Raw genomic sequence first — 21,591 nt, 5'->3', positions numbered from 1 at the left:
CCGTTCCTTACTCGACATTAAATAACTAAAACGTGAAATTACTAAACATAACTTTCTTTTATTTATCAAAATAAAAAATTTCGGGATGTTACATTATTCAAATAATCTACACAAAATCCAAATACAACTAACAATTTAAATGTATAAATATAAGCTCAAATTATGATTATCTTGATTATATCCTAAGGTCTTGTCTACGTGTCCAACTTCAATCTTCCATACAACAACCTGCATATACGGAGAAAATGGAGTTTGTCAACAACACATGTTGAGTGAGATGATCACCAATTTTGACACAACAAATATATATATATATATATATATATATATATATATATATATATATATATGATAGGTGACTGATAAATGATAAATGCGCAAACCAACCATGTGATAGAACATCAATCAAATCATAACAAAACATGTATATTACCAAATCGTGCTAGTGTGCCAATGAATCGTTGCCAAGCGAATCAGGCATTGATTACAATGATTAAAATTGTCGTTTTACCTTCACCAAGCGAATCGGGCTCCGGTTACTAAGACGGTCGTATGATCATACTAGTGAGAATCCAAGACTTGATGGATACAAACACACTTAAACAAATAGCAATTACCAAATAGCATTTAATTGATACAACAATACAATGATCCTGTTTGCGATTGTTTGAGATATATATATGATAGAAAATATGAATAAGTACGCATATGCCCCCAAAACGTTTGAAAATAATATATAAAAAGGGGAATGATCAAACTCACCTGATCGAATAAGCCAAACGGGAATGAATACGACAAGAAAGTGGAAATCACACTCTTCGAGAATTATCGACAAGAATCCTAATTAAATAACATAATACCATGAATGAATTATAAATGATGCAATACATATAATGAGTTTAGGATTTCGATTTGATTTGAGTTACAATTATGATTAGCACGTTATGGATTGAACGATTGATCTCTACAGATTATTGCTATCATTTAATTATAAAAATCATTGTTTATCGTATAATCGAACTTGCAAATAATTAGTTTTAATAAATGATAAACTCTTACTTATATAAAATTTATATTTTAGAATCCTTAACGAAACCCAACGATAAAAATATAATTAATACATCCAAGATGTTTAATACATTTATTATAGTTTTGTTTAACGAATAATACATATACATATATAACTATATATATATATATATCTTATTAATAAAAAACCAATATTATTTTATTAAAACCCGACACCACTATTGAGGTTTCTCGAACGACTTTGTAAAATTTCTCGTATTTATTATATATATATATATTATATATGTATACTTATATACTTATATATATATACTTAGGGTAAGGTTAAAATGAAAACCCACTTGAGTTGTGAAAACCTGCGAAAATCCTATGTAACATCGTTTTTTTTTCTTTTTGTTACATGTAATATATGTTGTAACATTTAATACAAAACATCGAAACATAAAAAAAATGTTTTGCTATTTTTTAACATTTTTTTACTAATTTTTATATATATTTTCAGGACAGAGAAATAGTTATATTTGTATTTACATTTTTTATTCACTTTAATTATTAATGGTCGACGAGCAATATAGGTATTTCAATTACCTCAAACAATGATGGGAACAGGGAGAACGGCCACTCCGTCGCGGCGGCAATAATAAGGCTCGAACAGAGGATAGAGGCCAAAACTAATACAATTAAGTTTAGGGGTTTTGGTCGTTGGGTTATATAGATGGTGCAGACGCGTTTAATTGAATTATTATTATGATTAGGTAACAATTCATGAGTTGGGCCTAAAACGGATTCGTTTATTTTAGAATTACAATCAGTTTTTGATATTCTTACCTAATTATATTAGGTATTAGGACGGTTTAAATCGTAGAAACGATATAGGAAAATCAATTTTGATTATAGAGCGAAGATTAATGATCAAGCAACCATCGGGTCATGATTTTGGTAAACGGATACGGGTTACGGGTCAAGGACCAAAAGAGTTATAAAGATAATATGCAGAAATTGCAATTTAATCCTTGGAGATCCAAGGTGGGAACAATAAGGGTTTTAAGTTTAGTTTTGGGCTAAAAACGTATATTTTCCAAAGTTATATATATATTAAATTAATATAATAAATAAATATAAATTGTATATAAATTCCTTGATAAACGTGATACTTTTATTGTTAAAATTTCTCGAACCATAAAACGGGTCGGGGAATAGATATAAATTTATATGTGAAAAACCCGAGTTGTTACAGTTACCATGCATCTCGTTATTTTATGATCATTATTTACAAACAGATTCTCAATTATCTCATGCATGTTAATAACATTCTTTCATGTTGTTTATGATTACTATACGTATATGATATGCAATGTGTTTATCGTTTTATAGTTGGTACATCAAACATCAAAGCAGGAAGGTTCGATATGACGTACCTGCGCTACCTATTGATGGTTTGGTAAAAGTTAGTTATTATTATATATTAGTTAGTTAATTTTAGATAAATAAATGAATGAATATTTGTACTTCAAGCATTGTTACGTGTTTCGGGACATTGGATGCATTGGAAGCTTATCCGGATAATTTACGAGCTTAGAATGAAGACTTAGAAGAGCGGGAATGGGAGTGCACGCATCACGAGGTAGTTTAAAGAAAAGAAAAAGAAATTTGCTGAAGTCTTTTGTCCTTCGTGCGACGCGAAGGATTGGAGAGGAAACTTCGCGCAACGCGAAGTTTAGGAAATCAGTGCCCAACTATTTTGTCTTTCGTGCGACGCGAACCGACTTAAAACCGAAAAAAATTAGGGTTAATCACTATATAAACCCATCTAAACCCCCATTCGTCATATCACTAATTCAAGAAGCTAAAGAGGGATCCTAGGGCGACTTTTGACCATTCCGAAGCTTCCGGTTCATCTCGGGTTTGCATGTTCATCAAAGATAAGTTATTTGAATAATATGTCGATGTTTGGCTAAACGACTGTGTTCGTTCTAGGTTAAGGTTTTGTGTAATTATTCTTGAGACCAGATTCATTGTATTTAATGTTAAGAACTTGATTTAGTTTATTAATTTTATCTTGTTCTATTATTGCTTGGTTGTTTAAACAATTTGTGTTTGTGATTATTGATTAGTACATCACTTGTTTGGTTTTATTCATCAACACTTAGGGTTAGGCTCTTGTGTCATTGAATTAATAATCATAAACTATTGTCACTTAATTAGTTTTCATAAAACATAAATTGGTAATTGGGTAGATCGAGTTCAATTGTGTCAACAATTCGGTTAGGGTATTGTTTGTCATCACAGTCAAACTAATAGGTCTAGTAATTACTATGCAATCAAGACAAGTGAGTATGGGGTTAAGTTTAATATCAATTATCTAAACCTAGAATGAATACCCTTTATTAATATTGTTCACAAATCTTTAAAAGTAATCGTTTTAGTTTTAATTAACCTTTTCAAAAACCGCTTGACATCGTCTGTCCGCCTTAGTTAAATAATTAATTTAGTTAAAATTATAAAATATTAAATTAGCACTTTCCTTAAGTTCCTGTGAAGACGACCTTACTTACCCGTACTAGCATAGGTATTTAAATATTTAAAATCAATTGTTTGAGTAGACTGCAACAGCCTACGTCACCTATCCTTCAACTTCGGTTGTCAAGAATGGTGGTATCATGATCATTCCCCTAGGTTGTGGCGTTATTTTTGGTTGTGTTCCCTTTACTTTATGTTTGAATATATTGCATTCGTGACAGGTGAATCGACAAGCATTTTACACACACACATATATACACTATATATATAATATATAACTCATGAGCAAATTAAGACAATGAATTTTTAAGTAATTTAAAACATTAAAAGCATGATATGCATTCAATAAAGCATGTAACATATGGACAAAGTTGTCCAATAAAAAATATGTTAAAAATAGTTATAATATTGCCCCTTAAACTTTACTAACCTTTTGTAAATTTAAGAAATGGTTACAACATTTACCCTTTAACTTTTAACCATATATCCTTTTAAATTTCATTTTTAACCCAACTTCCACCAACGATTTTTAAACATTCATAATTTTTTCATATGCTTGTATTTTTTTAAAAAAAAATTACGCCATAAAAACGAACATTTTATTCACTTTAATTTGTGTATGGTATTGCTATAGTTTTTTTTAGTTAAAAAGAATTAACATTTTACGCAGTGGTCTTTGCGATCCGATTTTGATAGTTTTTAAATTAAACCGTGAGCCAAAACGTTAGTGACGCCGAAACTGAACCATTGAAAATTGAAACTGAACCATTATTGACGGTCTGTGTTTCCCGCTACATCGGGGTGCCTAGTATACACACACACACACACAAAAAACCTATGAACGTTCACCAACATGTGTTGTTGACAAAAAAAAAATATTGTTTTAAATGTGTTGCAGGTTGAATTCAATGATGTGCTAATGACGAAGATTATTAATCGACCTTAGGATATTTAAATAAAGAATAATATCTGTTTTATTATGATGTAATGTTATTTGTCTTATTATCAAACTATTTGTGTACTTGCGAATTTGTGAAATAAAATTATTACATTGTCACTATTAAAGTGTTACGAGCTTATGAGTGATATGTACGTTGCACCCGAGCGTATTCCGCTTAAATCCGTGGTGTTACCAAAAACAAATCAATGAGTAACATCACCATGACGGGTGGCGGAAGGTCACATGCATGCACCGGCGGCAATGATTCTCACCTCGGATCGTTTACATGCTCTAGTGTATCAACTTTAGTCAGGTCAATGGTGCGGAGCAGTGGTTCGAATCTGGCCACCACAAATCACATACACGCACTGGCGGTTCAAATTTAGCCATCACGGACCACACGCACGCTCAAGCATGCCAAGAATCCGATCATGGTGGATCATATGCCCGCTCAGACGTGCGAGGAACCGGCGACTGCAGGCCGCAGGCGATTGATGTGCTAAAAGTAGTTTAATAAAAACACGCTAATCTAGACAGTAAGTAATAAATTCTAGACTCTTAACTTAACTAAAACTACTAACCGGCAAGTGAACCGATCGACTCTAGTACAGCTAAGTAAGTCCGGATATCGAACCCACAGGACTCTTTAAATTACGTCAACTAGCTAATTAGACTCAACTAATACTGACACGACTATTTATTTATATTATTGGGGGGGTTTTACTAAAAACTAATATTAAATTAATCACTAAGACTTAAAGATGACTTAAACCTAGACTTAATTCAAATGATGACAAGCAACCACCTAGGCTAGAATCCCTAATGTATCAATTATCAAATAGTTGGAAAATGCTAAGTTATGGAACTGGGATCTTAAATTATTCACTTAGAAAAACCCGAACAGGACCCCTGACCCTTCTCAAGAAGACACCTATGGACCTGTATTAAGCTCTTAAAAACACCAGTTTAATTAGAATCGCTTACGGTCACTAATTATTTTATGACAAGTACCTCTATAAGAAATCCTACCTTACAGCGCGGAAATCAAAGGTAGTTTAAAGTATTCACTCGACTAGATAAACAAGACTGAAAAATCAAACCTAGACGGACTCCTTACGAAGAATTAAATCTAGCAATATTAAACAACCAAGACTTATCATATAATCTATCACCTTACAGCTATTTAGATTAGCAGCACACTTAGGTCTACTTGATTAATTAATATTGTTCATATGGCTTTATTGCAAATCAACCATAAACTAGTCAAAAACACATAGCAGATAACCTAACAGAATTCTATCATATGGCAGACAATCACCAAGGAAACTGTGGAACAATAAAACCTGTCAAACAATCCTAAGCACACATATGCATCGAACAAATAACAAGAACCTCTTACTTAATCATAAACCATAACAAAAGAAAAATCCAAACTAAAATCCAACGTCAACAAAAGTTCATCATAAAGCCTAGGTGGTCTAAGGGTTTAGCCAACAACCATACTCAAGAACAAAACAAAATAAATAAATTCAAATAATGAGTTCATAAAGAAAAAAATAAATTCGAACCGAATAATAATAATGTTTGGATGAGTAGGTGTTGAACCCAAACACTCTCTGCTCGAACCAAGGTGCTCTTCTCTCTTATTCTTTTCTGATACGAAAAAGTGGCTCCAAGTGGCTCCAAAATATTCTTTCTTCGATAACAGCTTTTCTGCCGCTGCTGCTTGTGAGGGCAGCCTCTCTCCCCGAATCCCACGTGAATTCTTCTTTTATAATATTGCCCACCGACCAAATTATTTTTGGCCCAAGTTCCTGAGATCCCTCCAAATTCCATCATAAAATCCTTTTAATGTTGCGGTGACCCAATCTCAAATTCAATCCAAACTTTCTACGGCCCAGCTTCTTTCAATTCCAATTATTAGCTTTTAGGTTTAGGCCAATTAATTAAATAAGTTGAAAGTAATATATTTACTTGAATTATGTTTAATGCTCCAGGGACCAAATTGGATTCATCTCTTTTCTTTATATATATATATATATATAATTCTATTTTCTTTTATAATTCATTTAGAGTGGGTGCTTGAAAGACTTTCATTTAACTCGTTAATCGGTAGAACTTCTTTATCTTGTCTTTGACATAACACCATCTTTTAACGCTCGTTGCCCTCGTAACCTACAAAAGATAAGTATACATACTAATAAAGTATTGGTTTACATCAACTTCCAATAAAAGTTCATATTTTAGCTTGTAGTCTCTTGAAACCTTAAAAAGTCAAATAGAAGTATTTTCAATAAAAATATGACTCAAAAGTATCTAAAAGTATAGGAACTATTTATATAATAATATGTATAATTGAGACCACATCAAATATCCCCACACTTAAACCTTCTTCGTCCTTGAAAAAGCTATTTGCAATGGAATCATAATCGGAAAATAGATTTTCAAAACATTTAGGTTACTTTAATTAATAATAGATAAACGCAAAAACCGCGATTGTCGATATTGTTGTCCACTTAAACCCAACCACCAGCCTATCAAGCCCTCAAGCACATTAAGCAATTAAGTTTAAGTGATATAAAAAACCTATGGGTGTCACACCTTTTGAGTCAAGATTCACCCACCCCATCTCAAGCATAGTAAAGAATAAAAAATTGAGTTGAAGCAAACTGGTTCAACATATCACCGTAAGATGAGAACCCCTTAATGGTAAGAAGAAAATACACTTAGATGGAATTTTTATGGATAATAGGTCATAAGTATCTAAAAGTCAAATATGAGCCAAATAGAAGTATTTTCAATAAAAATATAGCTCAAAAGTATTTAAAAGTATATGAACTATTTATATAATAATATGTATAATTAAGATCACATCAGCGATCTCCAGCATACCAAACCTAGTCACTGCAGGCCATATGCGCGCCATCAGACGTTGATCCGCCGTGCTAAGCCATCTACGCTAGGCGACCTGTTCCAAACCCGCAAGGTTAGTTGAAAGTCTCATATCGTGCTACGATATCTCTGATGAATCTATGTTCTAAATTATGGAGCATGCAGGCCTCGTTGCAGGGTGTTAAAGAAAAAAGAAAGTTAATTATTTCACAAATTTCAAAAAAATCCTTTCAACTTTCATGCTTATTTAATTTTGGAGCTAAAGATGACTAAAGCAAGGGTTCACAATAATTACATGTTACCTTCTACATATAAAGAAGATATGCGTGTTGTTTCCACGCATCCCGTGCGTCAGCTCACGGCAGACACCTCTCGCCCATGATGGACACGCGCCTCAATTTTGGGATCATATTCATTATGGTCTTAAAATAACAAAGGGGTTTGAGTTATTTGCGTTCTATCCCCTCGCGTTACAACAACATGTACTAGAGATCGAAGTCAACTATGGAGGATCTCCGCAATTAAATGGTGTTAGTTCTCAAAAAATATGAGAAGGGTTGAATTCAACCATGGAAGCCTCCCTCGTTCAGATGGTGTTGGTTTCTAAAATATAAGTTTCACAACAACCCTTCAACTTTTGGCTTATATTTATTTTGGCCAAAATAAAAAAAAAGAGAGAAAAGTTTGAGCGTAAAAGATTTGCATTAAAAAATTTCACAAAAAAGTTGAGTGCTTATATTAATGCAAAACATACAACTACCAAAAAAAAAAGAGAAAAGTTTGAGTGTAAAAGATTTGCATTAAAAAATTTCACAAAAAAGATGAGTGCTTATATTAATGCAAAACATACAACTACCAACATACGGCTACGCGCCGAACATAAGGTTGGGTACCTCTAGATACGCCCGATGATGGGAACCTTATAATACATCCATACAGCCACGCGTCGAACATAAGGTTGGCACCTCCAAATACGCTCGAGGATGGGAACCTTATAATACACCAATACGGCTACTCGCCGAACATAAGAATAGGCACCTCAAAATAAGTCTGTGCGCCGGACATGCTCCGCTCAATACGGACACTCTCCGCTCAGTACGACACGCTCCGTTACGCCCAAACTCGCCACCATGATTTAAAACCTCTTAAAACCCGAAATAAAGTGGTCATACATGAAAAAAAGTACATGTGGGAAGCACTGGGTCGAAAAAACCATTAATCTTCACTCCCAAGCACTCAGAGCTCCACCTAAACGCTTGCACGTTCAAGAGCAGCATTGGACTGGGGGGGACTTGTTTAGGTAGGGTCATAAATTCCCGGTACGCCCTTTACTTATTACATTACGTATTATATTTGTTATATTATTATTGTTTACTAACCAAGTCCCAACGGGTCAGGCCGAGGGTTGTGGAGGTAACCCCTAACCGTGCTTGGCCCACTAAGGCTGGGATTAATGATGGTTGTCATGGAGATCCCTATATAAAGGGTCTTCACATCTCATTTTAGGGGACCATTGGCCTCCACCATATTTTTATGTCTGTAAATAAGAGGAAACTCTTGGCAGTCACCTCCACTCCCCCTACTCTTCCATAGCAGACCTCGAGTAAATCGGATAAGAAGATCGAGGTGTTGGTGCGTTCATCTTGAAGACATGAGAACATCCATTCGACTCGACCCGAGGTTGAATCCACGTCTCTTCAGCGCGTGTTGCAGGTTTGCTAGTTGAAGATTGGGATGTTAGAGAAGACATTTAGTTTGATTTTAGGTTATCAAATATAAAGCAATATTGTATAATGAATTGTTTTTGTTTTTCTTGTGATGTACTTTGATTTATGAAATAAATTAATTAGTCATTGTCATTATTATCAATAGTGTTTTGTGAGTTGCTGCACAATCATTTGCGTCCCGACATATTCCGTCGTAGGTTGGGGTGTGACACATGGATCTTCTGCTTTGATTTAGCTAGAGACCATATTAGGTTGGTTTTATCGTTTCAAACCCCGTTTACAAAACTGATTCGTTTTATTGGTTTAAAACTTAATTTCCATTAGAATATTAAAATATAGATTGAGACGGTCCGTATCATAATGAGACGGTCTTTATAAGTGTGCCAGGCTGTCACATAAGGATTTTGACGCGTATCAATTATTAGAGATGAGATGGGCCATCACACGATTAGGCGGTCCGTCTAATCCTCCTGTTTGGCCCATTAAGAGTAAAAATCATTTTGATATTATTCTAACGCCCGTTTATGTGTTCTAAGACATTATACATGCTTAAAACACTTAGCATAGTTTATGTAATTACCATGCTCGAGCTTTGATCGATAGTAGCTTGGATACTCGCTTAAATATGATAAACGAACTTAAACGAGGGTTAGAACGCGCCTACCTTTCTTCCAAGCTTATACACAACCTAGTAATGACTTGTTATATCCTCTAGCACTACTGGAAAGTTATCAGAGCTTCGCTACAACCTTGTATTACCCTTGCTTGACTTGTTATTGCTTAAGAACTTTAAAGCACTCACTGATACTCATTTAAAGTGTTTGGTATTGATTCTTGATGTTGTGTGATGGAAATGGCCGAGTTAAGGGTGGTATTTATAGGCCAAAATGCTTAAGATTAATCATAACTCGTTTATGGAACGTTAGGATCTAGTTTGCCACATTTTGCTAACTCAAAGATTGAGAGGGACCGTATAATGATGAGACAGCCCGTCTCATCCAATGGTAGGCAGATGAGATGTGACAACTGCCCAATCCGACCCGACCCAGGTACCCGTTTTCGAATCCGATTCTTTTTTTTATGATTTAAAATTTGATTATTAATCTTTGCAAATTTAACATTAAATAAATTATATATATATATATATTTTTATATTACTTACTAATAATAATAATTCCTTTCCGCCGTTCCGCCTTCTTCTCTCTTGTCGCTGTCCCGCCTTCTTCTCTCTTGTCGCCGTCCCGCCTCTTTCTCTCTTTCGTCGCCGTCCCGCCTCCTTCTCTTTCTTGTCGCCGTCCCGCCCCTCTGCTTAACCCCTAAGCCTTGAACCCCTTTTTCTCTTCCTTGCTTGTCCTTTGGTTCTTCCCGCCTAAGGATGTCTGCGCAGCTCCACGCGCCAGACTCTTTGCAAGGAAGCCTGCGTGAAGACCGGCTGTTCCTGCGATACGCGAGACGAACTCTTCTCGCAGCGCGCTAAGAATTTTAGTTCTTCTCGCAGCACGCTAAGAATTGTAGTTCTTCCCGCGACGCGCTAAGAATTTTAGTTCTTCTCGCAGCACGCTAAGAATTGTAGTTCTTCCCGCGACGCGCTAAGAATTTTAGTTCTTCTCGCAGCGCGCTAGGAATTGTAGTTCTTCCCGCGACGCGCTAAGAACGGTAGTTCTTCCCGCGACGCGCTAAGGTTTGTTCTGTCTGCTTTCGCCCTCGCGCGTGCGCTCGAGTCTTCTCGCGCTATACCTTAAGTCTTTTCTTCTGTTTAGGTCAGCCTGTATTCTTTTGAGATATCTTATCTTTTGTTTGAACTCTTTAAGTCAGTTCCAACATCTGTCCGAAAAGCCACTTTCGGCGCAGCATGCGCACCAATCCTATTGGTTGACAGAAAAAGTGACTGACATTATCTTTTGAAATCTTCTTTTGCATGCCTTGAGCAGTGTTTTATCTGACTCCTCCCATGCTTGACCTGTAACCTGTCAGCTTTCCCCCATCCCCTGCAGTTGCCGGCATATCTTTTTAATATCTTTTGCTTGATTTGATAAGATCTTTTCCCCCTTTTCAAGGGATTGTGTTCCCTAGGGTTTTCCTATAAATAAAGCTATTTTCTTGTTAACACTGCACACACTACACTTAAACACTCCCCAAATATCTCTCCCTTTGCTCTTTGCCGAAGATCCTCAGCTCCTCTCTTTGCCTCCGTCTTCTCTTCTGTTCTGCCCAGAATCTCGGTAAATATGAATATATATATTTTGTTTTAATTTGTTTAACTAACAGGAATCGATACTTAAGACATAAAAACCAATCGTTAAACCAATAACCTCTTATTTATAGGTTAACTTGTGCTTGTTTAAAAGTTGGTTCTTGCATTATCTTTCTTCGCGCCGTTTACAAGTGAGTAATCTCGTACTTAATCCCCTTTTATTTTTAACGTTTTGGGATGTTCATGTGTTCGTACAACTTGAGACTTAAACTTGTTTATGAACTTTATGTGCGCAAAACCCCATGTGTTATGGACGTTTACTTGGCTGTTTATTTGTATGTGTGACTCATTAACCGCTTTGACGGCCTATTCCGAAGTTTTCATGGATCCATTAGATGAACACGGGAGACCTATCGTTTACGGTTTTCTTGTTTTCTTACACATGCACGTATGTTTTCTTGTTTTTGTGCTCAATTGGGAGCACGGATTGAACTATGAGCTATGATCTAAGGCTTGATCACAATCTGATTACACCCTATGTTAAACCCCAGTTAAGCACATGTTGCGCGCAGTGTTTGTTATTATCTATTTATATCTATTAAACTTGATTTCTCACCGACACGCAAGTGTTGACGTTTTATTTTAACACATGTTCAGGTTTGCTGTAGCTGCTTTTGGGAATCTCTTGGACGCGTAGGATGTTTTCTTTTTGTTTGGACCTAGATTAAAATGTAACAAGACAAGTTATGTTATTTGAATATTTTAAGTTATGATATGATTTATGTTACTTTATGTCGTGTTCTGCGCGTGCGCAATGAAATGTATTTATTAAATATTGACACCCAAATAGTGTCACGAGTAATGAAACAATACGTGGCACCCCGATGTATAATCCGCCATCGGTCGGGGTGTTACATGAGACACCCTATCTCAAAATAGTAGGCGGATGAGACACCTCGTCTCAAAAGATAACTTAATACCCAAGTTAGTGTTGTGACGGGTTGCCTAATAATGAGATGGTCTGTCTCATATGAATTTTGAAAAATTACAGATTAGATCATGGACTTTAATTTTGACAGAATGACAATTTAGTCCCTCAACTTTTAAAGTTGGCAAATTTGAGCCAAAATTTTTCGGATGTTAAAAAGACGCGCTGAGAGCAAATATGTCATGTAAGATGCGTTTTACATTTCTGAAAACTTTTATTTATGAGGATAAAAATGATAGCTCTCTCCATTAATAGAGCATTTTGGGAATTTTCCCAATAAATAATATTTCAGGGTATGGAATGACTAGCGAGAGTTATCGTTCGCATTACACCGGCGAATCATGGATTCAAGAAGTTTGATCTGAAGCCGTAGCCCTAAATTAGCTCGCCTGAAATGATGTTGGAGATCGCCATATCCTGACTAACCGTCGCGCCCGACAAATAGAGATACAGCAAGAAATCTAAAACCCTCATGTAACCGGCTCAACATCTCCTCGCTATACTAGGGGCAATGGTTTTAACTACGGTCGAGATGGTGGTTTATGGGAAAGGGGTGGAGAAGGATGAGGAGACCGCAGATGCGATGATGATCATTGAAGTGGGTTTGTCGTGGTCGCCGAATTAGGGGCCATGTTGTCACCGGTGATGAAGGGTCGACCCTTGACAGGTGAAGACGTTAGTCTTCATTTTTTTCCTTTTTTTAATGGGGGACATTTTGGTATTTTCATAATTTCACAACTAACGAAGTTAATGTTCTGTTGAAGTAAGATTATTACCGGTAATAAAATTGAAACTTGAGATTGCAACTAGTTACACTATTGTTAGTTGAATTATAAGTTAGGACCTAGGTTACACAAAGCCGACCCGTTTATGTGACGAGTTCGTGGGTTTCAACCAGAAGTTGATCCGAAACCCACTGTCGCCTGCTTCCATCCTGTTGTGTTGAACATAACCGAACCAAAGCTTTACGCAATCAAGATCCAAATGGGTTACAGGAAGTCCAAGAATCATCGTCACTCACACGCTCAATCCAGCCGAACCCATCAACCAAATCGGTAATAATAATTTCATCCCTATTTATTTACAAACCCATGTTTACAAATCCATCATGTAGCTCACAATTGATTTTATTTTACCTTTTGTTCAGTGAAGATGACTCTCTCCCTGCTGACCCTGGTACTCTTCTTAAGCTAATATATGCTTACATATACTACTAGTTTTTTTTGTGTGTTTAATACGTTTTGTTAATGTTTTAGAATCCGAAGAAGAATCAGTAGCAGTATCAAAAATCCAGCTAGCCATGTGGGTATGTTTGTATTTGAGAATCAGTTTCTTATTATGTTGTGCTTCTAAACTAAAACCCTAAATTTTGACTCTCAGGATTTTGGTCAATGTGACGTTAAAAGGTGTACAGGACGCAAGCTATCAAGATTTGGATTACTGAAAGTAAGTATATTGCAGTGAGATACTTTTATCTCTTCACCTAATTTATCATCCTTATATTAATATTGCGTAGGAGTTGCGAGTCGGAAACGGTTTTGGAGGCATTGCTTTAAGGTATCTATCTATCTGGTGTTTTTTTTATTATTCTAAGAACAGTTATTAGTTGTATATAGTTTTGTTTTTCATGATGGTTTGTTTTTGGGTGTTTTGTTTTAATTTTGCTGATTTTTCATTGTTACAGTCCGGTTGGACAGCAGTGCATTTCAAAGGAAGATTCAGAGCTGATCAACAGGAAAGGTTTGGCAGTTGTAGATTGCTCTTGGGCACGACTAGATGATGTACCCTTTACAAAGCTTAGATGCCCTGCTCCTCGTCTATGTAAGAGTTATTAACAACATAAATAATTGCATGATTTTTTGAATGTATGAAATTGGTGCATATGTATTTCATGGAGTATGCGAGTATGGCCTTCATGTATTTGATGATTTTAGTTAAATTCAGTTGTGTTGCAATTTTTCTTCTAATTTGGTTGATTGGTTGCAATGCAGTGCCGTGGTTGGTGGCTGCGAATCCAGTAAATTATGGTCGACCCTGTGAGCTATCTTGTGTTGAGGCGTTAGCTGCAGGTTTAATTATATGGTAATTGCTTCTTAACCCTTTGGTGAATCTGTAAGATATCTATTGTCATGATCAAACCTGAGTGTTCAACTTATAGTACTATCTTATAGAAGTAGAGGTAAATTTGGAAATTGAACAAAAATACATATGATTCTAGGGGTTGAAATTGATATTATCTCTATGATGCATTCCGAACACGTTTTTCCACATGTATTCTTATGTCATCTGAGGTCATTTTAGTTAGTTCAAACATATAGAATCTGTTTCTGTCCAATATAAAGCAAATTTTACACATACCATGTGAAAAGACACGGTTTACAGCATGCTCGTCTGTGTTATGTAGTAATATATTATTTTAATTTTTTCTTATCTGAGTTTTATTAAATTATACGATTGAAACCATACTTCAAAAGGTCTGGTTTTTATTTAGCACAGAGGAATATATAGTTCGAAATAAAATTTTAAGGCCCAACATATTGTATGATAGTCTTATAATATGTTTCTATATTATTTGTCAGTTCTTTGTTATTTATGATCCGTTTTAATCGCCTGATGCATGAAGCCTATGCTATGCAATAATGTAAGTGCATCTTAAATTATTTGTAGATATGTAATTTATTTTTTCTTTTTCAACACATGTTCCCAACAGTGGTGAGGCAGAAAATGGTGAGTTGTTGCTATGCAAGTTCAAATGGGGCCATGCTTTCTTGTCCCTCAACAGGTATTTTGAATATGTATATATTGTATGTATATGTATAATGTTAGTTTTCTCATTTAATAGTATAAATTGAGTGATTAAAAATTTGAAATCTCTAAACCGTGCTTGCGCTTGCTTTACAAATGATCATTATACTTGAAATGTAAGTAAAATGATGATGCATTCACTTTTGAAAAAATAATAGCATAAAAAAGTGCTATATATCCGTGGTCTTCTCAAGTAAGAACGATGCTGGTGTTACATGAATTCATCTATTTGAAAATAGTACGTGCCACTACTTGATTGCTGATGAGGTTTTGCAACTCAGGGAACTTTTGAAGGCGTATGCAAAATGTGAGAACAGTGCTGAGATTATTGCGGTCCAAAATTCATGGTTATCGGAGCAAAGTTCCAAAATCCCCAAGGTTTTCGAAAAAGAAGGTATTTTTCATATAAAGAATACACACACACGCACACACAAATATGTATGTAGAGAGAGAGAGGGAGACCTGACACTTGTTTTGTCGACATGTTAGTTGTTATTTCCCTACAAATACTGATTTTTGGTATCCTGCTTTTACAGAGGCAAAGGAAGCTTGCGATAGTGAAGATGAAGGATCAGATGATGACTCTGAGGATGATGGACTTCCACCTCTTGAGAGGAATTTAAACCATATTACTTTGGAAGAAAGTGATACCGAAAGTGAGTAGCAGCATTACTTGTAGTTTTATATCCACACATAGTTTTTATTTATGTCTTTATTACATATGAATCAAATCATAATGCTATTAGGTGGTCTTCATGTCCAAGTTTTGATTCACCCTATCTTCTTTTGAAAGTTCAATTCGGTTTTTTCTTTTAACTGTGTTTTATTTTATGGTTTTATTGGTTCTGCAACCTTATTTTAAAAAGTGCGAACGATGCATGAGTGTTAGAAACGGTGATGTAAAGTTAAAGCACTTCAAGAGTTCAGATGATATTCATTTGACATCAAAATATAAAACAAGTATTGATTGACTTTATATTAATATTTTAACTTCACTGAAAATATGTTAAGAACAGTGCATTACAGGGATGATTCTTATGGGTATTGTATGTTATTTTAGTTATTGGTGCTATGATACCGAATCATCATAATAGACTATTGATTGCAATAAGTCTGGGGGTTGGGCGGTCTAAACTGGTTTGGACAGAATATTAGTAGCTTAAATAGGATTTGAACTTGGAAGTCTCACAAGCCTTTACCAACTCTTCTAGAAAAGTATTAGTGTTTCATTTCTACATATATCAAAAGTTGATGCCCTTTCCATTACTTAAGATGAAGTTTGCTTGAAAAATGTTTTCATGTTTTGTTTTTTAAACTAACAATACATTTATTCTATTTTTTTAAAGTATAAGTCAAATAACAACATAGCTATACTAAACTATTTAATTAGATATAGTATTAAATTTATGTAATGTTTGAACACTTTTAGATTAAATATGATGTCATTGGGTTTATGATCCCGCTCTGATCGGTCGGATCAGTCCGCCAGTGAACTAGTAAGACGTCCGGTTTGGGTCATTAAAACATTGCAAAAATGTTTTCATTAGTAAACATTTGTGTAACTCAAATGTCAGCCCACAATACGTACACGTCCTCCTCACTTTCCAATAGCAGCGCCAAGCCTAGATTCAGAAATTTATACCGTTATTGAACAAGTTATAAGAGTAGCTTAGGATAAACGTTTGTTGTTTTTCCTTCTTCTTTGAACAGCACAAGAATTGTTTGTAATAGATATGCTTCGATGGGATCTTTGTTTTTCTACAAATCATATAAACTACCTACCAAATGACATCTAACCCAATGGTTAGGGCATAAGAGAGGGGGCTGTTTGAAATTCCTTATTTTACCATCTTATAACTTTTCATTAAGTTAATAAATTATAATATTATAACTTATGAAACTTTTTTTCTCATAATATAAGCAATCCCAAACAGCCTCTTACTTGATGTGTTAATGTGTTATATTTATTTGGCCCTTCCTATTTACTCATAAATAAATAATACGTCTGATCTTTTCTACCAGATGAAATCAATATATATATATAGAGAGAGAGAGAGGAAAATTAACGTACAAATGAAATTAACGTGCTTAACGTGAGAATTAATTAGAGTAATTATAAATGCAAGTAGAGTGTAATTACTCTATGATGTAATTACATAATTACTCTACTTGTATATATAATTACTCTACTTTATTATCACGTTTAGCACGTTAATTTCATTTGTATTTGATCCAAACCCTATATATATATATACATATATATATATTAAATCCATGTGAATGATTATAATCCCCTTTATATTTTTGAATTGGTCAATTTGCGTACCAGATTCCATTTTTCATGAATGTAAAAACCAATCCTACCGAAAACAAAGTTATAGTTCCCTCGGCGTCGATAAGTTACTGTGCATGATCTGCTGAACTCTTTTAAAAAAAGTAACAGCTTCAGGAGCAAGGGACCTAAATGTATCAAAAGCAAAAGGAATGAAGACGTGTTGATTCTCAGCACTTGCTTTCTCGTGCTTAGCAATTTTTTCTGATTCCGCCTTCAATACGGCTGGCCTAACAATAAACCCGGTGTCTCTAAGCACGACAAGGGGGATACTCATGCAAGGTCTACACAAGTGTGCTTCTCCATGCCCATCCAAACATAAGAACGTTCGCAGACTGGATAGTAACCTCCCTTCAAGTGGATCTGATAGGAAATTCACAGGAAATTCTTTTTTTGTCGAGATCCCGCTCGTTTTAACACATCACAAAGGACATACCGAACCAAATCATGTTTATATTTAAGCCCCAAAAGCTCTTTGCAATGAACCGCATGTTCACCAAATTTATCCAAACAAACTTTACGACAAACCTGGTAGGGCTCATCAACTAGGAACAGTGGGATCATTAAACAATATTTAAGAATAGCCCGGTACTCCGCTGTTTACATATGCTGGCCTAACCCTTCGATGGGAATGACGGCCAAGAAATCTTGAGCATGAGGAGCCTGAAGACATTCAAACACCGCTCTCTGGCTAGTGGATAAGCTAAACTTCTCTTCTAAACTTTGAACGATTTTATATAAAGGGCACTCGCCAAAGCATCTTGGGCTTTAAGGGGGGCGGTGTCCGTATTAGCGAACCCACCAAGATCAAGATCGGGAAGGGAACTATGCAACCAATCAAATGCACACCCATAATCTAAATCCAACTCATCAACACCACAATCTCGTAAAATGTGGTCTTGTAACTTCCAAGATTGTGCCCTCGATGCTACGAAAGCATAGGTGAAAAAATCCTCAGCTGATATAAGCCTAAGCCCCCAAAATGGATTGGAAGATAAGCTAGTCACCATTGAAAATCCCCCAAAAAAAGAACCCTCACATACCACAATATCCTCGATCGCCTCTCGAAGCCCTTTATCAAAAACAGAGACAACATCCCAAACAAACATAGGCTGGAATGTATGGAAGCATGACCTTAAAGCTCCCCTTTAGCTATACACATTCGTATCATCGTATGAATAAGCGCGAGATAATACAAAATAAAAAAATACTTGATATTCTTAAAGTTCTCAACGACATTTGACCAATGTTTCATTGTTTCAATACAAAGAGACGTAACACTTAGCTTAAACAATTGGAATGGATATGCAAAGTCACTAACTTTCTCATAGTAAGAAAGAATATCTTCATGTGACTGAATTCCAACATGATAGTAGGTATATGAAGTATGAACAAGGATGAGAGTTTTGAGTGATATAGCATAACCTTTTGTATTGGGAAGAAGATGAGTATTTATACTTATTCCTAGTTTGAATTGTGCCATGTGTAATTTTGGACAGTTGTCTATCATAATATCATAATATACTATTGGTGTAAAGTATTTATTATAGTAATGCGTGGTGCATCACGGCATCACCACCATGCGTGTGTGCTACTTAGCATGGATATCATACACTTATTGTTTTGTTGATGTTATACATTACCAAAGCTTGTGCTTGGAAGTGGAGTCTGGTCCTGAATATTATGGGTCTTGATTTGCGTAAGTCTTCATCAGCTAGACCCCTATGAATACAAGAAATACATGGAGTATGAGCTTTGGCGATGCGTATGAGTCTTTTGTGAGATTTGAAAGTGGTTAGGTTAATGATTTTACTTTTTTTTAAGGCTAAACTTTTGTAAATATATATATCCAAATCTGGAGCTTTATAAGCTGTTCTTAGATAGTTAGAGCTCCGGCTTTGGATAAATATGTGAGTTAAGTGCCATTTTAATGTATGTGGTTTGTCCAATTATGCAATTTTAGTACCGTTTTTGAATTATTGCAAATGGTTATCTCACTTTTCTAAAACTTGCAACTTTAGTATTTTTTTCTAACCCCGTTTATTCTGTCCTTTAAGTCAGGGGCAAATTAGTAATTTTGATTATTTATTTTCTCTTTTGAGCTAAGTGTCAGTTTCATACATGTGGTTTATTCAATTACGTAACTTTAGTATCTTTTTTTGAATTTATTACAACTAGATACTTTGATTAGTTTTGGATAGATAGACAAACCAAGAGAGACATTATATATTATAATTAAAAGATAATCTCTAACCCTAAATAAACAGATCACCCCCCTCCCTTGGCGCCCATTGATCCTTCAAACCCTAATCATTGTTCATCTTCAAGTTCAATGAATTACGATATATTGTTTTGCCTATGTGATTCATCAACCGTCGCTCATCTACAAGTTCAATTGATGTTATTCTAAGAGGTGCGAAGTTGCGTGATTGTTATTTGGCTTGATCTTCCGATGTGTTAAAGAGCTACTATTATCATACCCGAACTTTTGAAAAAAAAAATCAATGCACATAAAGAAAATGCAAGAAAAATGGCTAAGGTAAACTCGAATGTTGAGCTACTAGAAGTAAATTAGCAATCAATAACAAAAGGCTAAAAAATATGTTATATATTTCATGTTGTTTTTCATCTTCTATCATGTATTTTAGCTACCTTTAGAGAAAAAGGCGCGTGTGTGACGTTGAATCAGGCGGTTGAAGAAGAGACGATAACAAAAGTACGTGTTAGAAGGTAACTGGCTTATTTCATGAACAACGTTTTATGTGTGATAACTGCAATATGGCTTTTAATGTATATATATATATATATGTGTGTGTGTGTGTGGGGGGGGGGGGAATATAGAATGAAAACCCACTTGAGCTGTGAAACCCGTGAAAACCCTATGTAGCATTGTTTTTTTTTACACACGTAATATATGTTGTAACATTTAATACAAAACATCGTAAACTAAAAAAAATTTTGTTTTGCTATTTTTTAACATTTTTTTACTTATTTTTACATATGTTTTCAGGTAAGAGAAAAAGTTATATTTATATTTACATTTTTTATTCACTTTAATTGTTAACCATAAGATTTAAACTTTAATTAAAAACATGTGGTTAAGAATGAGTTTCTAGAGTTTTCACAACTCAAGTGAGTTTTCATTCTAACCCTTCAACACACACACATATATATATAATGTCTCTTTTGGTTTGTCTATCTGTACAAACTAATCAAAGTATCCAGTTTTAATAAATTTATAAAAATGTATCAAAGTTGCGTAATTAAACAAACCATAGGTATGAAAATGATAATTAGCTTAAAATAGAAAATAAATAAAATAATCAAAATTACTAATTTGCTCCTGACTTAACGGACAAAATAGACAGGGCTAGAAAATATACTAAAATTACAAGTTTTAGAAAAATATAGTAGCCATTTACAAAATTTGAATAGAGTACTAAAATTGGGTAATTGGACAACCAAAATTACTAAAATAACAATTATCCTTTAAAAAAATAAAATCATTTTTTCTTTGGGTTACACCTCTTCCGCCTATCTTAAGAAAAAGAAAAGAAACCCTAATATAACAAATCACCACTTCTTCCTCCACCGTTCTCTATCGCCACTACCAACAACCCACCATTACAGCTTCTTCCTTCTTATGCTCAAAACTATTTTTTTTTCTTAATTTCCAAATCATAAATCCTGTTTTCCTTTCAAATATATATATATATATATATATATATATATATATATATATATATATATATATATATTTTTGGTTTTTGTTAATCGCGATTCGTGCCCTAATCCATAATAAATTACTCCCCGCTAATAATAATAATAATTTGTTGATGGTTGTTTTTGTGTGCTAGGGTTTCACTTTCAAGCCTACTAAATTAATTTAATTTCTATTCTTCCAAGGATTCGCCTTATCAACCAACCAACATTGTGATTTGTGAGTACTCTACTTTACTTTACTTGTAGTTTAATTGTTGATTACAAGCTTTGATTTTGAAATGTTTTAATTCGCATGGATAAGGCTTTAGAATGGAATTTATTCACTTAATCGTAACTTGGGGGTTATATGTAAGTAAAAGTTGAGGCCTTTTAACCTCCTTGTCTTATAGAGGATGTGTTTAAAGTATCTTCTGTATGATGATAATATGTCCATAACAGAGG

At 34.7% G+C, this 21,591-nt stretch overlaps 1 protein-coding gene across 1 annotated transcript; it reads left to right on the top strand.

Annotated features, from left to right (window-relative positions):
- The first annotated feature begins 13,381 nt into the window (after window positions 1–13,381).
- Window positions 13,382–15,810, top strand: LOC143567808 (uncharacterized). Its single transcript, XM_077054121.1, has 9 exons — window positions 13,382–13,466; window positions 13,547–13,596; window positions 13,671–13,736; window positions 13,807–13,847; window positions 13,975–14,111; window positions 14,282–14,372; window positions 15,001–15,072; window positions 15,377–15,489; window positions 15,632–15,810. The coding sequence occupies exons 1-9, from the start codon at window positions 13,382–13,384 to the stop codon at window positions 15,757–15,759; spliced, it is 783 nt and encodes a 260-aa protein (XP_076910236.1). The 3' UTR covers window positions 15,760–15,810.
- Window positions 15,811–21,591: the final 5,781 nt, after the last annotated feature.

Source organism: Bidens hawaiensis, unplaced genomic scaffold (assembly GCF_021521415.1).
Source record: "Bidens hawaiensis isolate Kalapana, Puna unplaced genomic scaffold, B.hawaiensis_p1.1 tig00023639_1, whole genome shotgun sequence".
Taxonomy (NCBI): Eukaryota; Viridiplantae; Streptophyta; class Magnoliopsida; order Asterales; family Asteraceae; genus Bidens; species Bidens hawaiensis.
Note: the sequence above shows the minus strand (reverse complement) of the source record. Positions and strands in the feature narration are given on the sequence as shown.